The 26,243-nt window shown below is 37.9% G+C and overlaps 3 protein-coding genes across 8 annotated transcripts; 2 read left to right on the plus strand and 1 right to left on the minus strand.

Annotated features, from left to right (window-relative positions):
- The first annotated feature begins 6,892 nt into the window (after nucleotides 1-6,892).
- Nucleotides 6,893-14,238, plus strand: LOC113569075 (claudin-15-like). 4 transcript variants are annotated; one of them, XM_081720126.1, is made up of 6 exons: nucleotides 6,893-7,676; nucleotides 9,790-9,954; nucleotides 10,109-10,190; nucleotides 10,371-10,481; nucleotides 10,719-10,814; nucleotides 12,601-14,238. In XM_081720126.1, the coding sequence occupies exons 1-6, from the start codon at nucleotides 7,460-7,462 to the stop codon at nucleotides 12,722-12,724; spliced, it is 795 nt and encodes a 264-aa protein (XP_081576252.1). In that variant the 5' UTR covers nucleotides 6,893-7,459; the 3' UTR covers nucleotides 12,725-14,238. The 4 variants fall into 4 exon arrangements, with proteins under 4 accessions (XP_081576252.1, XP_081576253.1, XP_081576251.1 ...); XM_081720125.1 differs by lacking the exon at nucleotides 6,893-7,676 and adding an exon at nucleotides 8,270-8,781; XM_026997192.3 differs by lacking the exons at nucleotides 6,893-7,676; nucleotides 12,601-14,238 and adding exons at nucleotides 8,273-8,781; nucleotides 11,607-12,097.
- Nucleotides 14,239-14,670: 432 nt separating this feature from the next.
- Nucleotides 14,671-20,050, plus strand: LOC113573692 (claudin-15-like). 2 transcript variants are annotated; one of them, XM_081719958.1, is made up of 6 exons: nucleotides 14,671-15,721; nucleotides 17,912-18,076; nucleotides 18,231-18,312; nucleotides 18,493-18,603; nucleotides 18,841-18,936; nucleotides 19,672-20,050. In XM_081719958.1, the coding sequence occupies exons 1-6, from the start codon at nucleotides 15,505-15,507 to the stop codon at nucleotides 19,721-19,723; spliced, it is 723 nt and encodes a 240-aa protein (XP_081576084.1). In that variant the 5' UTR covers nucleotides 14,671-15,504; the 3' UTR covers nucleotides 19,724-20,050. The 2 variants fall into 2 exon arrangements, with proteins under 2 accessions (XP_081576084.1, XP_026859911.3); XM_027004110.3 differs by lacking the exon at nucleotides 14,671-15,721 and adding an exon at nucleotides 16,687-16,903.
- On the minus strand, nucleotides 18,347-22,947 carry naa38 (N-alpha-acetyltransferase 38, NatC auxiliary subunit). 2 transcript variants are annotated; one of them, XR_004776245.2, is made up of 5 exons: nucleotides 22,800-22,947; nucleotides 20,815-20,983; nucleotides 20,452-20,645; nucleotides 19,643-19,683; nucleotides 18,347-18,573 (listed from the first exon to the last, which is right to left on the minus strand). XR_004776245.2 is itself a non-coding variant. In XM_027004109.3 (3 exons), the coding sequence occupies exons 1-3, from the start codon at nucleotides 22,842-22,844 to the stop codon at nucleotides 20,530-20,532; spliced, it is 330 nt and encodes a 109-aa protein (XP_026859910.2). In that variant the 5' UTR covers nucleotides 22,845-22,947; the 3' UTR covers nucleotides 20,198-20,529. The 2 variants fall into 2 exon arrangements, 1 of the variants encoding a protein (XP_026859910.2); XM_027004109.3 differs by lacking the exons at nucleotides 18,347-18,573; nucleotides 19,643-19,683 and having other exon boundaries at nucleotides 20,198-20,645.
- Nucleotides 22,948-26,243: the final 3,296 nt, after the last annotated feature.

Here is a 26,243-nt window from a genome sequence, read left to right on the forward strand (position 1 = left end):
CTATGTGCATTTAACAGGAAAAGGGAGCTCTTCCCACGGGTTTGTTTCCCAGAATGAACAATTTAAAGAAAAAAAACCTTTCATAAAGAGAGGCCTTATATATCATTGGTGTGTTTACATGACCCCAGATTAGTACTTAGTCTGTTAGGATTTTTTTCCCCCTATTGTAACTTTGAATTGGTGGTAAATCTATCCAGTTCTTAGAATAAAATAGCTTTCTGCCTACAGCTTTAGGGTAATGGGAACAAGATTTACACTGACGCACACTCTACAGCTTATGTTGTGAGAGTGTCCATGTGCGCAGGCAAAAATGCTGACAAAGCCATTGAATGGGAAAAGACTAGCAACACTTGTTCCTTTATCCTAAGAAATGGATTCAGGCAATGTGCTAGCTATTCAGGCGCAGAGACACTATGCAGAGTATGTGACCCTTTAATAAGGTTGTACAGACACAGTATTTTTAAATGATCCAGGAGAAATAGGCTTATTTAAACTTTACACATCATATTACCAGAATTCACTGCATCATTGTCTTAATATTCAGTTTCTATGTTCACGTGACAAAATACGAGGATATCAGATGGATAGATCTTTCTTCAGATCGTGTAGAATGCTTTTAGGTATTTCTCAACCCAGGCCATTTTGTGCTTTACTCTGATTTGCAGTCCAGTTAAAAGTACTAGTTTTTGGAACTACAGTTCCTTCAGGACACCTGTATCTCTCTGCTGTGGCAGAAAAATCCATTCAAGATGTTTGGTAAAGCCAGACATGACCGCAACCCATGACTCATTCTAAAGAAAAGACTCTTGAGGTTCACCAGAAACTTAAACCAGTAAATTCTTAAAATGACTCAGAGCTCCTCCAGCCACTACAGAAAGTAGTTTAGATCAAGAATAGCATTGCAATATGCATGGCAGTAGCATGCCCATCAGCACTGTGAAGCAAGCATTCATTTTTCCATGGAAACACTTCTGGGGGAAATTGAGGTTCCTGAAAAATAATTTAAAGATCTGAAACATCCATGGTAGGTCCTAAGTCCAGTCATGGAGATTTACAACCCTATAGAGTTTAGTTTCAACCTGAATGCATCTTAATATTAGAGCCATGTGTGTTAGATTAGGGTTGGAACTAAACTCTGCAGGGTGGTAGACCTCCAGAACCTGACTTGGGCATCCCTGATCTATGGAATATTTTCAGCCATTTTGAATCGATCAGTCATATGTAGTTGGTTAGCATCTTGTATGTAGTTTAAATTGTTAACTAGTTAAACCGAATTACCTATAGTTCAAATGTGGAGACCCTTTGCTTCTTGTGAGAGGTAGAAGAAGCCTGCAATGATCCCACTACAGACACACAGCTGAGATCTTGTGTAGGTTAGCAAATACTATTCTTACACACAGCTACACATCTATTATATCATCGAACTCTAATCTCGTCCACACATATGCTAGTTGGCCTTACCAAAAGACTTCACTACCAACAGCACCTAACCTTTTTGACAAAGATGAGGAGGTTCAGGAACAGGACAGGAAGTATTGAGCCTCTTTTATAATGTAACTGAGAGTGTCATCAGATACAGCCTAACTGTGTGCTTTGGTAAAGACAGTGATTGTCCCAATCATGGGAGTGAAGTTGTTCAGTTTACTCCACACCCATCTCACATTGCTCTGCTCAATATCAGCTCCTCCTCCTCAGCTTCATATGATCCCCAGACTTCACACGTTCTTCATCTATTAAAATAAAGAAGAGCAACAAAGGCCAGAATACATAAATAAATCTCAGGCCTCCTTCTTATGGCACTTCTGTCTCTATCATTCCCCAACATTATAAATTAACCAATATATCATTTTTAAATAAATACTATAAAAGTATTTCATAAATAGAAATAAATCTTCTTCTTTTGACCAGTTCTATCAAGGGAATTCCTCAGGGGAACAAATCATATGTAAAGAATCATATGTAGTCTATACTATACCAGTGTTATGCCATAAGCAATATTATAATTCATTATATTGAATAACCTTTTGAATAAAGTATAAACAAAACATTCCTTAATGATATTTGATCACACATCTTAGTCAGTAATATATATTAAATCTTACTATTCAATCAATTAAAAAATCTCTGCAATATACAGCCCATAACCATTTTTAGATGCCTACAGTTTCCTTCCCCGTGCCATAACTGTGCTTGCCAGCATTGCCCCTGAAAACAAAATCATCAAATATTATTAATAAAAAACATCAAATGACACTGCTAATTAACACTGAATAACACTGCTAAAGTGCCTCACAAAGCCTATATTAGTGACATGTTTCCACATGACCTTACATTTCAGAATATTAACTTGAATTTTGTACATGGGAATGTATATACTGTAAAATGTCTATTGTTTATTGCTGCATATTTAGCTCTAATGTTATTGTCAAAGGTCTTGCTTCCCCAACATGTCATCATCACTCTACCTCCCCTGAATTTTAAACATCTACTGCTCATTTCCCCTGAACTTAGACCACTACATAAATTGAGGGTTTTTTCTCTTCAACAAGTCTTTTAGACAAAGGTCATGCAAGTCTGCTTCACTTCGTATTCTCCAAGCATTTGCCCCTCATGGTGTTTCCTTGTCTTTCTGAATGCTCTGTTATTTGCCTGTGTTTAGTTAACTTTATTACATTTTACCATACAGTACCTTCCTGGTCCAAATAAAAAAAAAAACACCACACAAAATGGACAAAGAGCAATTCACTAAGATGACCAAAATCAAAAGGGGAGTGAAACAAAGACACATTTACTTGCCTAAATCTTCCTATCTAGCCACAAATATGTCAACTAACAAAACTAAATACAAACAGTCACCAACTACACCTGGTGTGATATGTACAGCAAACATACAAAACAGATGTGTGTTCAACATGGAACAATACAAAGCTATACACACAGGTAAAGGTATCAAAATGAGCAAACCAAACTCAATAACTAGCAATAAAGATCAGAGCACGAAACAATTGGCAGCACAGTAAGTGAAACCAGTCAACAAAAGTGAGCTCGAGGCTGCCCAAATAGTGTCTTCATGGTCTCTTTTATAGTTATCAGATTTACAGGGATGAAATTGCAGGAGGAAAGTTGTTATCATAGGGAAACACAGAGTAGGTGGAGTTCCAGGCCAGGTGCTGTAGTGAGCTACAAGATGCACCTGAACACACACATATACAGTGCTGTGTAAGCGGGGCAAGCAGATCCTCATTAATTAACAACAGCAGCAACATTTCACTTCTCCTGTGGACTGACCTAGCAGCTCATGGCATTCCATGCTCCCACAGACACTTCATCAGAGGAGGCAATCCAGTTAAGCCCCACTGTCCCTCAAGACCCCAAACTCTCTAAACCAGATAAGACAGACACACCACACAGTGTAGCAGGTTTTTGCTCCAGTTCTCACTCTAATGCATGACCTGTTGCACTTCCCTACCGGCCAGTACAAGGTAGTCTTCCTCATCTTTCTTCTCTTCACTAAGGTCAGCACTTAGGCTTTTTCAGAATGGCCACAGCAAGGACCCAAAATATAGTCTTCTGACAATTCTGGGCCATGTTCCAGACAATTTTCTGTTACCCACCTGAGTGAACACACTCTGGTGAGCAGCTACTCTGTCTCAGACAGAGCAATTTGCTGATGTTGGAGGATGCCATCACATTCTGCATACATGGAGCTGCCAGCTAGTGCAATGAGTGGATGCTCATTACTGCCTTCTGACAGGGGCCCAGTGAAGAGCGAATTAGCCTGAGATTAGCTCATCTGGGTCCTCACTCATCTATTTTGTGTGTCATTGATACTTTTTTGGGATGCAGATTTTGTCAGTGTAACACATCTAATTGACCTCAGGATAAATGGGCAATCTTTGAGACTACCAACTGGTCAGAGCCTTCAACATCCCATTACAATCATATAAGATGCTTCTTCAGACTTTGACTTGTGAACAGACATTCTCTAGGTTCAGGGAGGGTCCAGAACAGCACACAACACTCCCTTCTAAGGAAGACCTTAACCATTATAAAACTACAACCTTCTTCATGATGAACTCTTCACACTATCTTGGCATATTAGGGCTTCCCTGTCTGGAGTCACACAAACCATGGCTCTCCAGGACTTCCAAAGTCCTGGTCGACAGAGTGCTGGGACCACTGACTCCAGCTCCAGTGTGCAGCTACCACCATTGAATGTCCAGTCCAACAGATGGTGGAGGCAGTGCCAGCAACCTACACAGAGGTGTTTTGGACCCACCGAACTCCCCCCTGCACTGGCTTTAGGATTGCTATCGATGTCTTGCCTGGTGTTTCACTCTCAGATCTACCGCCTGTCCATAAAGGGAACCATAACCATGTAGGAGTACCTCTTGCTGGGATTCATCCATTCATCCACTTCACCCACATCTATGGGCTTCTTTTTCATGAACAATTATAACTGTGGAGTAAATGAGGTAACAGTGAAGTAGTCTCCATCACTGGGGGATCCAGAATGGAGCAGCTGCATGGTGCACATGTCTACACCACATTGGACTTGAGAAAGTCACTCCCATCCTCTCCCAGCCTAACCCCTATTAGAGTTGGATGCCTACATGGTAGGAGTGAGAGTAGTGCTGTCCCACCAGCAGGGAGAACCCAAGAAACATTCGGATATGTTCTTCTCAAAGAAATTCTCTACTGCTGAGTGCAACTATGACATGGGAAATTAGGAAATCCTTGACATAAATCTGGGTCTTGAGGAGTGGAGGCACTGTCTGGTTAGCACCATCTACCAGTTTATCTACACTGACCACCATAATCTGGAATACTCAGACCACACCAAACCCTACTTGCCAGGCATGGTGGATACTGTTCTTCACCCACTTTCAATTCTCCAGGTACTTGTAAGTACCTGCAGTGCTGCTGAAGTGACTGGCTGGGTGGGTGAATATGATTTCTCTCCTGGGCTGAGTACACCCAGAACTCCATGGTGCATACATATTCTAAACTTTCCAGTGCTAACTCAGATATCAACATTCTTTCTGCCATCTCTTAGAGAGGGGACTGCCGAGGGCATTGAGGAACAGTTCCACTGCAGTATGGCATAACCTCTGAACATTTACACTTGGAGAAAGTCTTCTAATGGCCCAAAACACAAGATGGTCATAGGCATGCCCCTTGAGTACTGACCTAGGGACAGAGTCTGGCTTCTCCTTCAACATTCCAGCCAGGAAGCTCCAGCCCCACTTTTATACTATATACCATGGAATGTTGCTGGGAAAGCAGGGGGGCATCTATTATGAATTTCACTACCCCAGCATAACTTAAACGTTCTGCCACCTCTGAATTCTAAACACCTGCCACTACACTAAGAACAATAAGCACAGCGTTTCATCAATTCTTCACAATCTGAACATTGTTTGTTAAAGTTCATGCTAGCCTACTTACCTTATTTCCTAACATTTGCCCTACTTGTATTTATCCTTATGTTTCTGAACATTCTGTTATTTCCCTGTGTTTTGTTAAACCTTTTTAACTATGCACTAGTTTCATGGTTTATCTGAGTTGCTGACAGTTGCTTATGTATGTAGTGTGGTTTATGATGTTACATTTTCCCCCTGCATCCTTGTGCATGTACTATATTGTTTTTATTGACACATATTACATTTAATTTCAGTATTCATGTTTTTTTTAATTTATATTCTGTGATTTGAATTGCTATGTTCTTTCCTTGTGCTTTTCTGTATTCATGCCATGGTTTGTCAGCCAATGAACTTATATTCTTTCAGTCAGATACTGAATTTAGAATTTTACATACAATTTTACTCAGTCAATACTTTGAAGAATATCCCAATAAATCAATTAATTACATTGATGAAATCAATCACTTTGGGATGGAGAAACATATCAAAATTAACAGTCTGAGATGTTTCAGTCAGTGTATCAGTATCAGTTAATGGAAACAGTTTGAGATGCTTCTATCATTCTGTGTGCCTAACACAGTCTAAACTCACATATGCCTTAAAACAGTGTTAATTGTTGCTTCCTTAGAGTGGTTATTTATGCACTGAAAATGGGCTTCAACTGAAAAATGTTTTTCCAGCTGTAACACAAGTGAGTTTAGTGAAGGAGTTTAAGGCTAAATTGTTCCCTTGAGTGATAAATAATCAAAGCCTTCGCTTTGGGGTAGAGTATTCCAACTTTTGTACCCAATCATATAAATAAAATAAATACATGTATTTATATAATTCAGTTACATCAAAATTTCTGAATATCAAATCACAATGTCATTATATAGTACATATATAGAATAGGCTGGATGTGTTAGTTTAAAAGTGAATAGTTAGTGTTCTCATCTTTTGATCTAGTCTATGGTATTGTCTGTTCAATTAGCTGAGCTAATGAGATTTGCAAAAAAAATATTTTAAACTTTGCATTACTTTGACCAGACAGCCTTATTTTCTTCTTGACCTTAACAGATGAAGAGGGATAGAGGAGTGTGGCAGGCTGCACAGCAATTTAACGGAGCCACAGCAGGTAAGAGTAATAGTGGTGATAGTACACGTAGGAGTAATAGTGGTGATAGTACACGTAGGAGTAATAGTGGTGATAGTACACGTAGGAGTAATAGTGGTGATAGTACAGGTAGGAGCAATAGTGGTAATAGTACAGGTAGGAGTAATAGTGGTGATAGTACAGATAGGAGTAACGGTGGTGATAGTACAGGTAGGAGTAATAGTGGTGATAGTACAGATAGGAGTAACGGTGGTGATAGTACAGGTAGGAGTAACGGTGGTGATAGTACAGGTAGGAGTAATAGTGGTGATAGTACAGGTAGGAGAAATAGTGGTGATCATACAGGTAGGAGTAATCGTTGTGATAGTACAGGTAGGAGTAATAGTGGTGATAGTACAGGTAGGAGTAATGTTGGCCATAGTACAGGTAGGAGTAACGTTGGTGATAGTACAGGTACGATTAGGAGCTTCAGTAGTAACGCATATAGGAGTAAAGGCGGTAATATTGTACAGGTAGGCTGCCAAATAAGCCAATCTTATCCAAGGTAATGTGGAAAGACACATTTTTACGCCCGACAAACCATAGAGGTTTTGCTCGCAGTTTTGTTTGGACCTTTTAAAAAGGTTTTTCACTTAGACGTAGCAGTGGTGCGAAACTTGGAAAAAAAAATGTTTTGTATTGCGCAACAGTAGTCGACATATTTCGCTAAACCTTCGAACCAAAGACTTATATGAACCTTTCGGTTAGAAAAGAGAACCTTAATTTTATTCTGTTTTGGGCGGGATTCTTGTGATTGATTCATCAGTCATGGACAGCTGGAAATTGCATCCATGGTCTCTTTAAAATATGTAATCTGCTCTCGAGAACAAAGCCCGACACATAAACAGGACTAAACTGCGCACTACTGAGTTTTCTGTCGTGTGAAGAGTGGAAAAGGCAAATAATGAAAGGTTCACTACAAATTGTTGGACTTTTTGTGGGTTTTTTGGGCTGTGTGGTCGCATTTATTTCGTTGCATACCCAGTCCTGGAAAGAGTCCACTGATTATGGCAATGTGATAACCACTTCTAATATCTTCGAGAATCTTTGGATGTCCTGCGCAGATGACTCTGCAGGCACATTGGACTGCTGGTATTTTCAGTCTTTGCTCGCTTTACCAGGTAGGTCAAATACGACAGAGGTTAACATCATTATCATCATCATAGTCATCATCAACAACGACAATAATAATAACGGCAAAATAAAATTTGATGACAACTATTATTACTAGTTAATTAGTTTTATCTGTTTACATTTAAATCAATTAAAAATAATGAAGAATACGTTTAATAAATATAATGTCATTTAAAATGTAATTATTTGAAAAAGTATTATAACTTCTGTTTCACCGGAGGGAAATAACAGGAACCTTTTAGAAAAAAAAAATTTGTTATACATCGTTTCGAATTAACCTAAATAAGGACACGGTTATGTTTCCGTTATGAAGCATATTAATAATCACAGAACAAATAAAGTTAATAATTTTAGTTGTCATATCCTTTTTTTCAGATTATGTGTATGTTCACGCACCACTATAGTCAATTATTTATGAATCATATCGTCGAAGAAAAGTATACCATCATATCTAAAAGGGGCACCAAGTTAAGCTACATTTCAGAGAACCGGAGACTTTTAAAACGCCGACTTTAGCTATGCATTGCCGGTGAAAATCAGCTTTTCACGTTCTGAAACACGGTCCTTGGGGACGTCCTATAAACATTGGCTATATTTCCATAACGGCCCCATGAACTGAAAGGAGAAGGGAGGAGTGCAGTTGTGAATAGGGATGAGGGATGATCATTGTTCTCAGAAACATTTCCAAACATCAGAAACCTGCGGCCAGGCCATTAACGGAAATAGGTTGCTCTGCCTCTCGCGGCAAAAAAAATGAGATAGCTGGACCTAAAGAGAGACGAGAAACGACTAGCTTTGGTTAATTATTGTTAATATAGTTGAGACAAACGTTTGCGATTTAATGATAAACGTTTAATAATTAAAAGTTTTCAATTATGAACCCAGCTGTTGAGGTAAAGGCTTTTTTCCTGGGTTTTATTGGATGGGTGATGTCTGGTATCGCCATTCCCCATCGATTCTGGAAGGTATCGTCAATGGATGGAAACCTTATTACTACATTGGCTGTGTATGAGAATTTGTGGAAGTACTGCTTAATCGACTCCACTGGGGTCCACAACTGCCATGAATTTACGTCAATGTTAGGCTTATCCGGTATGTAGCCTTAGCAATCAGAAATTTTGGTTAGCTTTTAGTTTACGTTGTAGTTTACCAAACACCCATTTTAATAATAGTTTGACGGCCAAATCCGGCGAGTTTGTGTTTCTTAGTCTTACTAAATAAGGTGGTTATAGTCATAAAAATGATTATTTTTGTAACCCATAAAGAAATTGTGATTCAAACAATAAATTGATTAATTTACGGATTAATTCTAAGAACGACGTCAGACTCACCGTCGGCTGCACATTTTATCATCAACCACTGCAACTGAACCCTTTTTATGTTAAAACAGTTATAAAACACCCGATCATTATTGTCTACTGTGATTCTGCGTAATCATGTAATAGAGTTGTATATAATACGTAATTAATACCAATACACGTATTTCCCGCTAGTGCAATGTAATTTAAACATTGTTTACAAATGTTTTATATATTATATGATAAACATGATTTACAAAGGATATATATTACGTGAAACATTATGCTCATGTAGGCTATTCTGACAGATTTGATACATTCTTCATGACAGTCAAATTAGCAAAATCAGTCCTTTTAGTGAATGTCATGTTGTCTTTAAATATGATTTAAAAATATAATATAATGACGCTTCCCTAATTTTGAACCCTAACTCTAAACACAAGGCCTTTTTGTGATTAACTACTGGTGAGAAACACTGCAGTTAGATCTGGTCTGCGAACACTTCACGCGCGAATAAAACTCGTTCATTTTGACTTTGGCTAAACCAACTAACCAGTCACATCTACCCATCCACACAACACAACAGAATAGACGTAATCGTCAAGGAAATGTTCTCCCTTTAGCTCTGTGTTCTTACATAGCTCTTTAAAAACCAAATTAGATTTTTTTTTTAAATATTACAATTATTTCCCAGTCATTTCCAGCATGATACGCTGTAATAATGTAGACTACATATAATCGATGTGCATCCACAGGCTACAGGAAGAACTGAGTTAAACTGTCCTTCCCTTTTTCGAACTAGGTTACGTCCAGGCGTCGCGTGCGCTCATGATCGCGTCTATTGTGCTGGGAACCTTCGGGCTCATCGCGACACTGGTGGGCATGCAGTGCTCCAAAGTAGGAGGAGAGAACTACGTCCTGAAGGGACGGATAGCTGCACTTGGAGGCGTCTTCTTTATTTTGCAGGGTAAGAACGCCCTCTGACGGCTGTTGGGAATATAACTTGCATTTGATTCAATGAACGTGACGTTTGGGGTTTAAGTTACAAAGGTAAATGTAAGATTACATTATGATTACGCAATGGAGGTTTATATTTAATAAAATGTATTGTTATTTTGCAGGTCTATGCACCATGACTGCTGTGTCTTGGTATGCTTTTAACATCACTCAGGATTTTTTTGACCCCCTCTATCCTGGAACTAAGTGAGTGTGTTAGTAAACTATATTTAAGTTTATTTACAACAGAGATTATAAAATCCAAACTTTCTCAAATGTTAAACAGTAGGCAAAACTCTTCAAATGTATCTAGTATCAGAAGCCTAAATAATTTGGAATAAAAAAACAAAACCTTTTTGTGTCCATAATGTTTGTGTGAGTTTTCAGGTTTGAGATAGGAGAGGGGCTGTATATCGGCTGGTGTTCAGCCACACTGGCCTTGATAGGAGGATGCTGCTTGCTGTGTGCCTGTGGAACTGGAAACAAACAGGAAAAACGGTGAGTTCATCACATACACATCAACACCAGTTTCACCATTTCATCAGATCTTATCCTCAGTGTCAGTTGTTGCACTAGAGCTACTGTTGAGCCCTAGATAGGAGCATCATGGCAGCGGGTTCTGCAGTAGGCCACCAAGCTGTGGCTGAACTCTCAGTATCCTGCTCCAGTAGTTGCAATATTAACTTGTACTGGTACTAAACAACTTGCTTCAATTTTTCTCTCTTCTCCCTGTAGACCATATCCTTACCAGACTCCCACCAGAGGAACAGCCTACACAACCTCAGTCATGTCCCAGGAACAACCCAACCACTATGGCCGCAACTCATACGTGTAAGGAGAATGCAGGGTCAACAGGACTATAACTATGATCACACATTAAAATGAATAAATTCCCTGTTTTCATGGAGTTTGTTAAATCCAAAAAGGAAACACTCTGATTAATGGAGGATTAATTATCTGTGCAAACCCACTGAGAGAACAACTGAACTTGACACAGAGCATAACCACCTGTAGTGCTACTGTGATAATGTGTGCTGTAGTGTAGTGTACTGTAGCTCACCTGGTAGAGCAAAGTGCAAGGAACAATTAGATTAATTCCCAGGAAGCAGACATACTGTCTCTCTGATAAACATGCTCTGGATAAGTGTTGGCCAAATGCTATAAATGTAGTGTTTCTGTGCCCAAGTGCAACCAGCTGTAGCACTCATGTGTTCAATTGTAACAAGTTGTAGTTTTCCTGTACTGAATAACCTGCTGGGTTCCTTCACATCAACATCTGCACATTTGCTACACTGCAGAACAGAAACATACCATGAAGCAGGGTCAAAAATTCCTATGTCATATAATCTAAAAATACTGGCTTTGAGAACACTGAATGATCAAAAACAGAATTTGCATTAATCACTTTATCAGGAACTAATGATAATAATGTAACTAATTTCACATTTAGAAATGTCCTCAACCAAAAAACTGGTGTGGTCCAAGATTTAAAAATGAGTCTTCTTTTAAATAAAGTGTTCCATTATCTGTTTCATGAGTTTTTTCACTGCGGACATGAGTCAAAACCTGATCTCGCGCCTTTCTATACACTTACGTTTGAGCTTTCCATTTCCTGCTCCTTAGGCATTTTCACTTCTGGAAGAAAGGAAGAAAACACCACTTTGAAAATCTGTGATAATTTGTCATAAGTAATAGAAAACTTACATTTTGCCTTCTGCTTGGGATTTAGATTTTTTTAATTAATAAATCAAATAATATACTTATACTGTCCTGCTTTAAAATGCCCAATATGAATTTCACCTTGTAAACTCCGTAAACATGGGTTTAAATAAATAATTACATATTCAATTGTAAGTTGTGTGAATAATGGTCAGAGTCACCTGGGCACCAATGAAAGCATCAAGCAGAATGCAATAGTGCTGCTCTAAAGCACCCTGCTGATTAATTTACTCACTTTAACAGTGAGCAGTACCTCATCAGAAGCAAGACTACCAACATGGCTCTTGATGATGCATAGATAAAACAAGAAGGCTAAATGAAATAGGGTGTGTCTGTTCAGTTCAATGTTTTACTTATTCCTTTCCAGTGTTTCACTGGAATAGCTGTTTGGTGCAACTAGGACTTAGATGCATGAAATACACAAATACAAAATGATTCCATCAAATTGTTTTGTTTACTTTTTTATGACAGCATCAACACATGTACACACACAGGCATCTCATACAAATAAGTACTTGAAAATTCCAACAGGGAAGTTCTACATATAACCAAAACGATCCTCATGACAATTCAAAATACTTCCTTAATCACGCAGGACTGCCTTTCTCCTGTTAAAGAGGAAAGTCCATTTGGTATTACGTTTAGGAAGTGTAAAATGACACGTCCACGGATACCTGCACTGCAGGAGCAGCAATTATAAATGCATGGCAAAGGTTCTTTGCACGATTCCTTTAATTCTTCCATGGGTGACCTCAAAGCCCATAGGGAGGCCCCTTGAGTGCTGACCTGGGGACAGAATCTGGCTGCTCCTTCAACATTCCAGCCAGGAAGCTCCAGTGCCAATTTATATCCTTGCTAATCTGAGGGTCTTGCCCTCTTTCCAAATCTTTCTTCTCAGAACTTTGGTACCAGGTCCCCTGAAGGAAGTCAACCACTTGGACACTCCACCTTTGGGTTTCATGGAAGATGGCGCTCACACATATGCTATAAAGGGTGATCCTGGGCTCCCACAGGACAAGTAGTTGACTCCAGTACATAATTGACTGGGAGGATTGTGGGCCAGAGGATAAATGTTGACTGCCTGCTGGGGATGTACTGGGCCCCAAGTCAAGGCCAACTTCCACCAGTGCTGTCCAGAGCACCCTTTCCTTTCACCTGTCCTCCCCTGGAATGGTGCTGGGGAAGCAGGGGGGCATCTATTATGAATTTTCTACCCCAGCATAACTTAAACGTTCTGCCACCTCTGAATTCTAAACACCTGCCACTTGTTTCCCCTACACTAAGAACAATAAGCACAGCATTTAATCAATTCTTCACAATCTGAACATTGTTCGCTAAAGTTCATGCTAGCCTACTTACCTTATTTCCTAACATTTGCCCTACTTGTTTTTATCCTTGTGTTTCTGAACATTCTGTTATTTCCCTGTGTTTTGTTAAACCTTTTTAACTATGCACTAGTTTCATGGTTTATCTGAGTTGCTGACAGTTGCTTATGTATGTAGTGTGGTTTATGATGTTACATTTTCCCCCTGCATCATTGTGCATGTACTATATTGTTTTTATTGACACATATTACATTTAATTTCAGTATTCATGTTTTTTTTTTTTTTTATATTCTGTGATTTGAATTGCTATGTTCTTTCCTTGTGCTTTTCTGTATTTATGCCATGGTTTGTCAGCCAATGAACTTATATTCTTTCAGTCAGATACTGTGTTGAGTATGACAAAGTGTGCCAAATACTGTGTTTCTAGTATGCCAAAGCAAATTCCTGTACCTGACAAGTACTGACAACTAAAATGATTCTAATTTCAGTATTTTTCACATTAAATTTAGAATTTTACATACAATTTTACTCAGTCAATACTTTGAAGAATATCCCAATAAATCAATTAATTAAATTGATGAAATCAATCACTTTGGGATGGAGAAACGTATCAAAATTAACAGTTTGAGATGTTTCAATCAGTGTATCAGTATCAGTTAATGGAAACACAGTTTGAGATGCTTCTATCATTCTGTGCGCCTAACACAGTCTAAACTCACATATGCCTTAAAACAGTGTTAATTGTTGCTTCCTTAGAGTGGTTATTTATGCACTGAAAATGGGCTTCAACTGAAAAATGTTTTTCCAGCTGTAACACAAGTGAGTTTAGTGAAGAAGTTTAAGGATAAATTGTTCCCTTGAGTGATAAATAATTAAAGCCTTCGCTTTGGGGTAGAGGATTCCAACCTTTGTACCCCATCATATAAATAAAATAAATACATGTATTTATATAATACAGTTACATCAAAATTTCTGAATATCAAATCACAATGTCATTATATAGTACATATATAGAATAGGCTGGATGTGTTAGTTTAAAAGTGAATAGTTAGTGTTCTCATCTTTTGATCTAGTCTATGGTATTGTCTGTTCAATTAGCTGAGCTAATGAGATTTGCAAAAGAAATATTTTAAACTTTGCATTACTTTGACCAGACAGCCTTATTTTCCTCTTGACCTTAACAGATGAAGAGGGATAGAGGAGTGTGGCAGGCTGCACAGCAATTTAACGGAGCCACAGCAGGTAAGAGTAATAGTGGTGATAGTACACGTAGGAGTAATAGTGGTGATAGTACACGTAGGAGTAATAGTGATGATAGTACATGTAGGAGTAATAGTGATGATAGTACACGTAGGAGTAATAGTGATGATAGTACATGTAGGAGTAATAGTGGTGATAGTACAGGTTGGAGTAATGTTGGTGATAGTACAGGTAGGAGTAATGTTGATGATAGTACAGATAGAAGTAATGTTGGTGATAATGCAGATAGGAGTAACGGTGAAGATAGTACAGGTAGGAGTAATAGTGGTGATAGTACAGGTTGGAGTAATGTTGGTGATAGTACAGGTAGGAGTAATGTTGATGATAGTACAGGTAGAAGTAATGTTGGTGATAATGCAGATAGGAGTAACGGTGAAGATAGTACAGGTAGGAGTAATAGTGGTGATAGTACAGGTAAGAGTAACGGTGGTGATAGTGCAGGTAGGAGTAATGTTGGTGATAGTATAGGTATGGGTAATGTTGATGATAGTACAGGTAGGAGTAATGTTGGTGATAGTACAGGTAGGAGTAATGTTGATGATAGTACAGGTAGGAGTAATGTTGGTGATAATGCAGGTAGGAGTAACGGTGGAGATAGTACTGGCAGGAGTAATGTTGCTGATAGTACAGGTAGGAGTAATGTTGGTAATAGTACAGGTAGGAGTAATGTTGGTTATAATGCAGGTAGGAGTAACGGTGGTGATAGTACAGCACGATTAGGAGCTTCGGTAGTAACGCATATAGGAGTAAAGGCGGTAATATTGTACAGGTAGGCTGCCAAATAAGCCAATCTTATCCAAGGTAACGTGGAAAGACGCATTTTTACGCCCGACAAACCAGACATAGTTGTCTGCATAGAGGTTTTGTTCGCAGTTTTGTCTGGACCTTTTAAAAACGTTTTACACTTAAACGTAGCAGTGCTGCGAAACTTGGAAAAAAAAACTGTTTTGTATTGCACAACAGTAGTCGACATATTTCGCTAAACCTTCGAACCAAAGACTTATATGAACCTTTCGGTTAGAAAAGAGAACCTTAATTTTATTCTGTTTTGGGCGGGATTCTTGTGATTGATTCATCAGTCATGGACAGCTGGAAATTGCATCCATGGTCTCTTTAAAATATGCAGTCTGCTCTCGAGAACAAAGCCTGACACATAAACAGGACTAAACTGCGCACTACTGAGTTTTCTGTCGTGTGAAGAGTGGAAAAGGCAAATAATGAAAGGTTCACTACAAATTGTTGCACTTTTTGTGGGTTTTTTGGGCTGTGTGGCCGCATTTATTTCGTTGCATGCCCAGTCCTGGAAAGAGTCCACTGATTATGGCAATGTGATAACCACTTCTAATATCTTCGAGAATCTTTGGATGTCCTGCGCAGATGACTCTGCAGGCACATTGGACTGCTGGTATTTTCAGTCTTTGCTCGCTTTACCAGGTAGGTCAACAACGACAATAATAATAACGGCAAAATAAAATTTAATGACAACTATTATTACTAGTTAATTAGTTGTATCTGTTTACATTTAAATCAATTAAAAATAATCAAGAATACGTTTATTAAATATAATGTCATTTAAAATGTACTTATTCGAAAAAGTCTTATAACTTTTGTTTCTCGAAGGGAAATAACAGGAACCTTTTAGAAAAAAAAACTTTCTGAAATTTCTCTCTACACATGTGCCTTAATAAATTATGATAATTAATTATGATTAATTCTGAGAAAAATGAAGGCAAGTGTGAAATGTATTGTAAAGTAGTCAGACATTCCCAATATCAAACTCTTACACATTTTCATAAAATAACGAATATATTGTTATACATCGCTTGGAATTAACCTAAATAAGGACACGGTTATGTTTCTGTTATGAAGCATATTAATAACCACAGAATAAATAAAGTTAATAATTTTAGTTATCAAATCGCTGGAATTTCTTTTTTTTTCCAAATTATGTATATCCAAGCATCACTATAGTAAATTATTTATTAATCATATCGTAGAAGAAAAAATATACCATCATATCTAAAAGGGGCAGCAAGTTAAGATACGTTTCAGAGAACCGGAGACTTTTAAAACGCCGACTTTAGTTCAGCTTTTCACGTTCTGAAACACGGCCCTTGGGGACGTCCCATAAACATAGAGCTGAAAGGAGAAGGGAGGAGTGCAGTTGTGAATAGGGGTGGGGGATGATCACTGTTCTCAGAAACATTTCCAAATATCAGAAACCTGCGGTCAGGCCATTAAAGGAAAGAGGTCGCTCTGCCTCTCGCGGCAAAAAAAATGAGATAGCTGGACCTAAAGAGAGACGAGAAACGACTAGTTTTGGTTAATTATTGTTAATATAGTTCAGACAAACGTTTGCGATTTAATGATAAACGTTTAATAATTAAAAGTTTTCAATTATGAACCCAGCTGTTGAGGTAATGGCTTTTTTCCTGGGTTTTATTGGATGGGTGATGTCTGGTATCGCCATTCCCCATCGATTCTGGAAGGTATCGTCAGTGGATGGAAACATTATTACTGCAGCGGCTGTATATGAGAATTTGTGGAAGTCCTGCGCAACCGACTCCACCGGGGTCCACAACTGCCATGAATTTCCGTCAATGTTAGGCTTATCCGGTATGTAGCCTTAGCAATCAGAAATTTTGGTTAGCTTTTAGTTTACGTTGTAGTTTACCAAACACCCATTTTAATAATAGTTTGACGGCCAAATCCGGCGAGTTTGTGTTTCTTAGTCTTACTAAATAAGGTGGTTATAGTCATAAAAATGATTAATTTTGTAACCCATAAAGAAATTGTGATTCAAACAATAAATTGATTAATTTACGGATTAATTCTAAGAACGACGTCAGTCTCACCGTCGGCTGCACATTTTATCATCAACCACTGCAACTGAACCCTTTTTATGTTAAAACAGTTATAAAACACCCGATCATTATTGTCTACTGTGATTCTGCGTAATCATGTAATAGAGTTGTATATAATACGTAATTAATACCAATACACGTATTTCCCGCTAGTGCAATGTAATTTAAACATTGTTTACAAATGTTTTATATCTTATATGATAAACATGATTTACAAAGGATATATATTACGTGAAACATTATGCTCATGTAGGCTATTCTGACAGATTTGATACATTCTTCATGACAGTCAAATTAGCAAAATCAGTCCTTTTAGTGAATGTCATGTTGTCTTTAAATATGATTTAAAAATATAATATAATGACGCTTCCCTAATTTTGAACCCTAACTCCAAACACAAGGCCTTTTTGTGATTAACTACTGGTGAGAAACACTGCAGTTAGATCTGGTCTGCGAACACTTCACGCGCGAATAAAACTCGTTCATTTTGACTTTGGCTAAACCAACTAACCAGTCACATCTACCCATCCACACAACACAACAGAATAGACGTAATCGTCAAGGAAATGTTCTCCCTTTAGCTCTGTGTTCTTACATAGCTCTTTAAAAACCAAATTAGATTTAAAATATATATATTACAATTATTTCCCAGTCATTTCCAGCATGATACGCTGTAATAATGTAGACTACATATAATCGATGTGCATCCACAGGCTACAGGAAGAACTGAGTTAAACTGTCCTTCTCTTTTTCGAACTAGGTTACGTCCAGGCGTCGCGTGCGCTCATGATCGCGTCTATTGTGCTGGGAACCTTCGGGCTCATCGCGACACTGGTGGGCATGCAGTGCTCCAAAATAGGAGGAAAGAACTACATCCTGAAGGGACGGATAGCTGCACTTGGAGGCGTCTTCTTTATTTTGCAGGGTAAGAACGCCCTCTGACGGCTGTTGGGAATATAACTTGCATTTGATTCAATGAACGTGACGTTTGGGGTTTAAGTTACAAAGGTAAATGTAAGATTACATTATGATTACGCAATGGAGGTTTATATTTAATAAAATGTATTGTTATTTTGCAGGTCTATGCACCATGATTGCTGTGTCTTGGTATGCTTTTAACATCACTCAGGATTTTTTTGACCCCCTCTATCCTGGAACTAAGTGAGTGTGTTAGTAAACTATATTTAAGTTTATTTACAACAGAGATTATAAAATCCAAACTTTCTCAAATGTTAAACAGTAGGCAAAACTCTTCAAATGTATCTAGTATCAGAAGCCTAAATAATTTGGAATAAAAAAACAAAAACTTTTTGTGTCCATAATGTTTGTGTGAGTTTTCAGGTTTGAGATAGGAGAGGGGCTGTATATCGGCTGGTGTTCAGCCACACTGGCCTTGATAGGAGGATGCTGCTTGTTGTGTGCCTGTGGAAGTGGAAACAAACAGGAAAAACGGTGAGTTCATCACATACACATCAACACCAGTTTCACCATTTCATCAGATCTTATCCTCAGTGTCAGTTGTTGCACTAGAGCTACTGTTGAGCCCTAGATAGGAGCATCATGGCAGCGGGTTCTGCAGTAGGCCACCAAGCTGTGGCTGAACTCTCAGTATCCTGCTCCAGTAGTTGCAATATTAACTTGCATTGGTACTAAACAACTTGCTTCAATTTTTCTCTCTTCTCCCTGCAGACCATATCCTTACCAGACTCCCACCAGAGGAACAGCCTACACAACCTCAGTCATGTCCCAGGAACAACCCAACCACTATGGCCGCAACTCATACGTGTAAGGAGAATGCAGGGGCAACAGGACTATAACTATGATCACACATTAAAATGAATAAATTCCCTGTTTTCATGGAGTTTGTTAAATCCAAAAAGGAAACACACTGATTTATGGATGATTAATTATCTGTGCAAACCCACTGAGAGAACAATTAACTTGACACAGAGCATAACCACCTGTAGTGCTACTGTGATAATGTGTGCTGTAGTGTAGTGTACTGTAGCTCACCTGGTAGAGCAAAGTGCAAGGAACAATGAGATTAATTCCCAGGAAGCAGACATACTGTCTCTCTGATAAACATGCACTGGATAAGTGTTGGCCAAATGCTATAAATGTAGTGTTTCTGTGCCCAAGTGCAACCAGCTGTAGCACTCATGTGTTCAATTGTAACAAGCTGTAGTTTTCCTGTACTGAATAACCTGCTGGGTTCCTTCACATCAACAGCTGCACATTTGCTACACTGCAGAACAGAAACATACCATGAAGCAGGGTCAAAAATTCCTATGTCATATAATCTAAAAATGCTGGCTTTGAGAACACTGAATGATCAAAAACAGAATTTGCATTAATCAACCAAAAAACTGATGCGGTCCAAGATTTAAAAATGAGTCTTCTTTTTAAATAAAGTGTTCCATTATCTGTTTCATGAGTTTTTTCACTGCGGACATGAGTCAAAACCTGATCTCGCACCTTTCTATACACTTACGTTTGAGCTTTCCATTTTCTGCCCCTTAGGCATTTTCACTTCTGGAAGAAAGGAAGAAAACACCACTTTGAAAATCTGTGATAATTTGTCATAAGTAATAGAAAACTTACATTTTGCCTTCTGCTTGGGATTTAATTTTTTTAATTAATAAATCAAATAATATACTTACTGTCCTGCTTTAAAATGCCCAATATGAATTTCACCTTGTAAACTCCGTAAACATGGGTTTAAATAAATAATTACATATTCAATTGTAAGTTGTGTGAATAATGGTCAGTCACCTGGGCACCAATGAAAGCATCAAGCAGAATGCAATAGTGCTGCTCTAAAGCACCCTGCTGATTAATTTACTCACTTTAACAGTGAGCAGTACCTCATCAGAAGCAAGACTACCAACATGGCTCTTGATGATGCATAGATAAAACAAGAAGGCTAAATGAAATAGGGTGTGTCTGTTCAGTTCAATGTTTTACTTATTCCTTTCCAGTGTTTCACTGGAATAGCTGTTTGGTGCAACTAGAACTTACATGCATGAAATACACAAATACAAAATGATTCCATCAAATTGTTTTGTTTACTTTTTTATGACAGCCATTTGCATTTAGCATCAACACATGTACACACACAGGCATCTCATACAAACAAGTACTTGAAAATTCCAACAGGGAAGTTCTACATATAACCAAAACAATCTTCATGACAATTCAAAATACTTCCTTAATCACGCAGGACTGCATTTCTCCTGTCAAAGGAGGAAAGTCCATTTGGTATTACGTTTAGGAAGTGTAAAATGACAAGTCCACAGATACCTGCACTGCAGGAGCAGCAATTATAAATGCATGCCAATGGTTCTTTGCACGATTCCTTTAACTCTTCCATGGGTGACCTCAAAGCCCATGGGTGCCGGACTGCAAATTCTCTGATTCCACTTGAATAGACACCACGTGATGACCAGGAATCATAGCCAAACCCAGAACTCTGGGTTCAGCTTGTGAAAAAGAGTCTGTGATTGGAGAGGAAAGGATGAGAGAGAAGGTGAGAGAGAGGGGGCAAGAGGGAGACGGAGAGTGAGCAAGCAAGAGAGAGTAACCATTGTGATGTCAACCATTCAAAAAGGGCAGTAAGCCTCTGGAATCAGTAAAGGAATAATGATGTGTGCATTTCAAACCTACCTGTGGACTTCAGGAACTCCTGCGCTGAGCCCAGAATCACGTTGCAGTCACGGTCTGTGCACAGAAAGAGCCCAACCAGTGTGCGGCCATCTGTCATCCGTATCCTCATGCTCTTGTTTAGGAGATGCTCCAGCTTATGTCGAGCTAATGAATATGCAGATTCCTCTGGCTGAGAGGATACAAATGAAAACTGTGACAATCCGTTGTTAACTGACGATCAATACAGGTATCGTTAAGGAGGACACATATGTAATTTGTATCAGACTGACCATTTATATTAAATTTGATGAATACACATTAAAAATAAAGAGTTTCCACATAAATTATTTTCAGTTGGAGGAGAGAGGGATTAAAAAGGTAGAAGAGATAAAGGGCCATCAGTACAAGATGGCACAAGTGTAGCTAACAGTCAGCTCTTCAGTATTTTTACCAAGTTCGTTGGCAATATCTTGAAAGCTCTGGAAGTTATAAAATGAAATTAATGGGATCCTATGGGAGGATAGAGGGATGGATGAATGAATGCATGAATGAATGAAGGGCTAGACAGGTGAGTGCAGTCAGTATGATGTTCAATTTGGTGATTGGGCCTAGTAGAGCTATCAGGATAGCAAATTTAGTTGTTATATCTTTAAAACAGAAGTTCTAAAATCAGTGGGTACCTATTGGAGGATGGAGGGATGAATAGATTGATAAAAAGGGTGGATAGACGAGTGCTGCCATTAAGTTCATTTTTGGTGATTGGGCCTAGTAGTTTAATCAGTATAGCAAATTGGCTTGCGGTGTTGCTGTTAAGAGGTGAGTGGGCAGGGCCCTATATGTGAAGATCTAATGGTTTGACATCTTATCCTGTGTATAATTACAATTGTTCTAGCTTCACAGCTAATGGAGTTGATTCCTATGGGAGGATAGAGGGATAAAAAGAAGAAGAAACTTACTTAGAGCAAACTTACTATGTATACTAGTTTTGGTGGTAATAGCATATAAGGCATAGGTGTCAACAGGATGAAAAAGAAGGGATAAAGGAGTGCTAGAGGTATGGAAAGTGGATGAGCATCTTCTAGCACTCCTCGGATCAGGCACAGCAAGATTGGTGATTTTATCTTGAAATTTGAGAAAATGGGAGCAGTTTGAAAAATTGTCCATGAAAATCAAATGGGGAAAAGTGGTCGGATAGAGGGATGAAAAGGGATAGAAGCGAGGGATCGCTCTAAAAAGCACAAGCAACACTATCGGGTATAAGACGAATGTTTCTAGAGTTTGGAGATTTTTAAACACTGTAGACGAAATAGCGTTGTTCTTCTTCCCTCGTATAAAATTATCATGAGACGTTGAAGAACAAGAAATATGAGATAATCGAGTTGGCATTTTGGCAAGCCTACTTAAGCAAATATGGTTTCCTTCTATAAACAAATTATACCGGACAGTAATAATAATACTTTGCTTCTGTCCTATGCATATATAGTACTAAAATAATAAATATAGCATAAAATTAAATATTAACTAGCACACGCTCTATCGACCATGAGGAACGTGTTCGAGTTTCGCATGGATGTCCAAAACTACATTATTTGAGCGAAAATACAGAAAAGACGGCGTCCCAGATTTTCTGCAAAGGGGCAAAACTGACATCGTCGGGAAAACCACCGTTTTTGTTCACTGATGTTGGAGGATTTCAAAGTAACGCTAGACCTAAGTCATAACGGCAATGAGTTTTGTCAGTGGTATCTTAGCTAGCTGAGGATAGGTCAGGACATTATTGAATATCTCGGATAGTGTTAATTGTAGCTACACGCTAAAATGTGCCTCTGTAGCTAGCTAGTTTGGTCATGCTCTGTACTTTTCAATAAGCTGTTTCGCTTGCTTTATGGCTAGCTGGGTTATCTAAGTTAACTAGCTCGTGAAATCAAGATATCGTTAATTAGGATGGTAGACAACCTCACTTTCTCATAGTTTCTTTGCTTCCTCTGAAACGAAATAGTCCGTACCTCGATTTGCATTTCTGTGCCATTCTCCTCGTTGTCAGCTGCCATTTGTGTTACCGTTAATCTTTTGTACAGGGTTAGCTAGCTGGAAAATGTGTTGTGAACTGTAGCACAACAAATCCACGTAGTTAGGATTTACAATTGTCACCAAGAGCTAATCTTTGGAAGATAAGTGACAGTGCCATCTACAGGTACGGAGTAACTGTTCGTCAACGTAGATCTTTAAGCGTTCTCAAACCCTACTTAAATTAAATGTTTAGCCAAGTGAAAAATATACTTTATAATTCTTTTAGTTTAATGAGGTTACATGGAAAAAAAGTTTTAAAAAGCAACCACGGTACAACCATGTCTTAACTACGACAAATAAAATAACATGATTGTAACGTAACAAAAGTGCAAGTTCCCGTGGGTTTCGATGAAGGCTGAATTAAAAGGCAAACAAAGGGTGCGGGTAATCAATAATCAGGTGATTGGTAATGGGGAAGGTGCGGTGTGTGGCATCCAACGTGTGTACCTCGAGCTGGGTGACTGGCGCAGCGTGACTGATGTCTAAACTGCGAACGTTTAGTTTTTAATAAATAAAGTATACGGTGGCCGAGAGGTCCCACTGCGATGCAAGTTACCCATCGCGCTGCAAAAACACAGATCATAGTCATCAAAATGACATCAATTTACATACGTGGTGCAAATTCATGAACATTGCACAAATTCAGAAAACACTTGTGCACGGGCACAATATCTACATTTTGAGCGTTATTCATTTAAATACTTCGTATACATGTAAAAACATCACACTTCAGATAAGATAGTAATAATAAGACAGTTGACCAGCATGACAAACTTGGTCATTATATTAAATTAGTCATTGAAGCAGACCAGCTAAACTATCAAACGTGAACTAAAACGAAGCCTATGCTTTAAATTAGTAACACACTCTGGGGAAAAAAAAAAAGCCACCATAAAAAGTATGTTTAATAGTCTAATGGTTTATTCATATATGTAATTCATACAAAATCTGCAATTAACATGCAACATGAATGCAATTTAAGTATTTCATGAAATAAAAATAAATAAATGTAAAAAAAAAACAAAACTTCTCTTTAGGCTATTTAAGGAAAATGATAGCTCTTAATAAGTTCAAACAAACATTGTTACCCAAACAGTGTTAACCAAACAGGTGTCATCATAATTGACCACATCCATTTTCATAATTTGTTGTCCCAGTTAGCACTATTTAAGGTACTCACTATACTTGTTTCACCAGAGATGTTCCATTTAAGTGGAGGATATTTCAGTCTTCTTTAGCTGTCATGTCCTGAGCTCCTTGAGAAAAAGTCCAGTAATGGTTTATTCCGATTCAGAACAGAAAACCGCAAAGGCCCACACTACTGCTGTGTACCCACCTACAACAACAAACAAGAGCTATGTTAGCCAATAAAAAGAACTTAGTACCTAGTACTTAATTTTTTTTAATTCAAATATCCAATCCACCTTAAATATTGCTGCCGATATGATAGCTTCACTGTAGAAAGCATTTTTTAGTCATTCTTAATTTACTACTGTTGGCTTATGCATTATTGGAATTATTGTTTAAGATATTAACATTAGATTTTGTCGAATTCATATTTTTTATTGATGAAAGAAACAATGGAGATGTAATAATAATTTGATTAAAATTTATATCAGATCTCATCCTATCATGAATATATGTGAGTAAAAGGAAATAAACTTACAGCATTTATGATGCTTCATTTATATTTTATTGTTTAGCATTGCATAGCATTTGCACACTGAGCAATAGTGTACACAAAATAATAAATAATAAGAAGAAACTCCAGAGACATTGAAGACCTTATTAATGTTAGGCCAGACATGGAGTAAAATTCAGTACAATTCATCACAATTTAATTTTAAAACTGCTTTATCATTACTTCTTATTATTTCTCTAGCAGTTTCTTTTGTCAAAAAGTAATTCTAAAAAACTGAATGTTATAATAATATAAACAATATAATAATCACTTGGTTAAAACTTATTTTGCACAGTAGCATTTTGAGAGTTACTAAAGAATGCCTTTTACAGGTGAGCTGTCACATGTACATCATTATTTAAGGTGGACCAGATCGTTTGAATAAGCCAACTTTAGCCTTGCTTACAGAGGAGCACTCACAATGACTCCTTTTCTGTTTACAAACTTAGTTTACAGAATCTGTGCATTTCACAAATTTTCAGGCCAGTCCAGGCACAGAAACCTAAACGTGTAAGCTTTCTTAACACACAATTTGGTGAAATTGGATGAGTTTTATTGAGCAAATAAAATGAAAAATCACTTTGGCTACTGATGCCATCAGAGCCTTCCCAATACCGTGCGCTGAAAAAGAGCACGAGATAGTTAACTAGCTGAGAGCTTCCGGTGTGTCACTTCTGAAGAATTAACTGATGAGTTTAGGCAGATCTGTTGTAGAAGGAAAACAGTGTATAGTTGCAGGACTGGTCAAGGAACAAGTCAAACACACAGCTCTGAACTCAGGCATGACATAGATATCATCTATGTAGATTCCCCTCAATTTCCAAGTGCTGTATGTGTAAAGGTAGATCACATAGCCAACTATGGTGTGCCCTGTGAATGTGAATGATTATAAAGTCAAACTGTGCAATGGATCTTTCAGTAATTAACTAATTTGAATAAAGCATTCAGTCTAGCCTGCCTGACAAATAGGGTCTCAAACCTAGACAGGTCATTCACTCATTTATTCATTTGCTTTTCACACAACATCATTTTATGAGGTCACCAAATGAAACCTAGTCTAATTATTACAAAAGTGTGGTGGACTAACATGGACTAAACCTTTACTTCCTTATGTAATTTTTTCCTTCTTTAGATTTGTGCTCCTTTGAAACTTCTGTTACAAGACAATGGTAAAATGGGTTTTGAAAATAAAATACACACCCCCTCCAGTGCGCATGTGAACATCCAAAGATAGATCTCATCTCTGTGATTTACCTACCCCACTTTTAAATACAGTATATACATACTTAAACACATACATTTGTATACCTCTGTACGCTGTATTTAGTTTATTTATATATTGTGTATACTTACAATCATGGGGAAATTAAAGTATACTCTTCTTCAATTCTGTTGTTATATATCAGGGCCAAACTACCCATTGTGTGGTCCTCACCAACTTCTACAAACAAATTAATAACCTCAAAAAAAAAACAAAAAAAAAAACAGATTTCAATATGTAGTAACTTGTAGTCACATGAGGTTATTTCTTTGTTTTATGGAAGTCATTCAGGACCACATAATTGTTATTTAGGCCCTGATAAATAAAGATAGTATTGAGGGTGCACTTTCTTTTTCCCATAATGGTATTTATACCTTTGTATGCCTGTGTATATTATATTTTACTTAATATATTATACTAACCCATACTCTGCAGACA

Source organism: Electrophorus electricus, chromosome 8 (genome assembly GCF_041902795.1).
Source record: "Electrophorus electricus isolate QZ-2024a chromosome 8, ASM4190279v1, whole genome shotgun sequence".
NCBI classification, from domain to species: Eukaryota; Metazoa; Chordata; class Actinopteri; order Gymnotiformes; family Gymnotidae; genus Electrophorus; species Electrophorus electricus.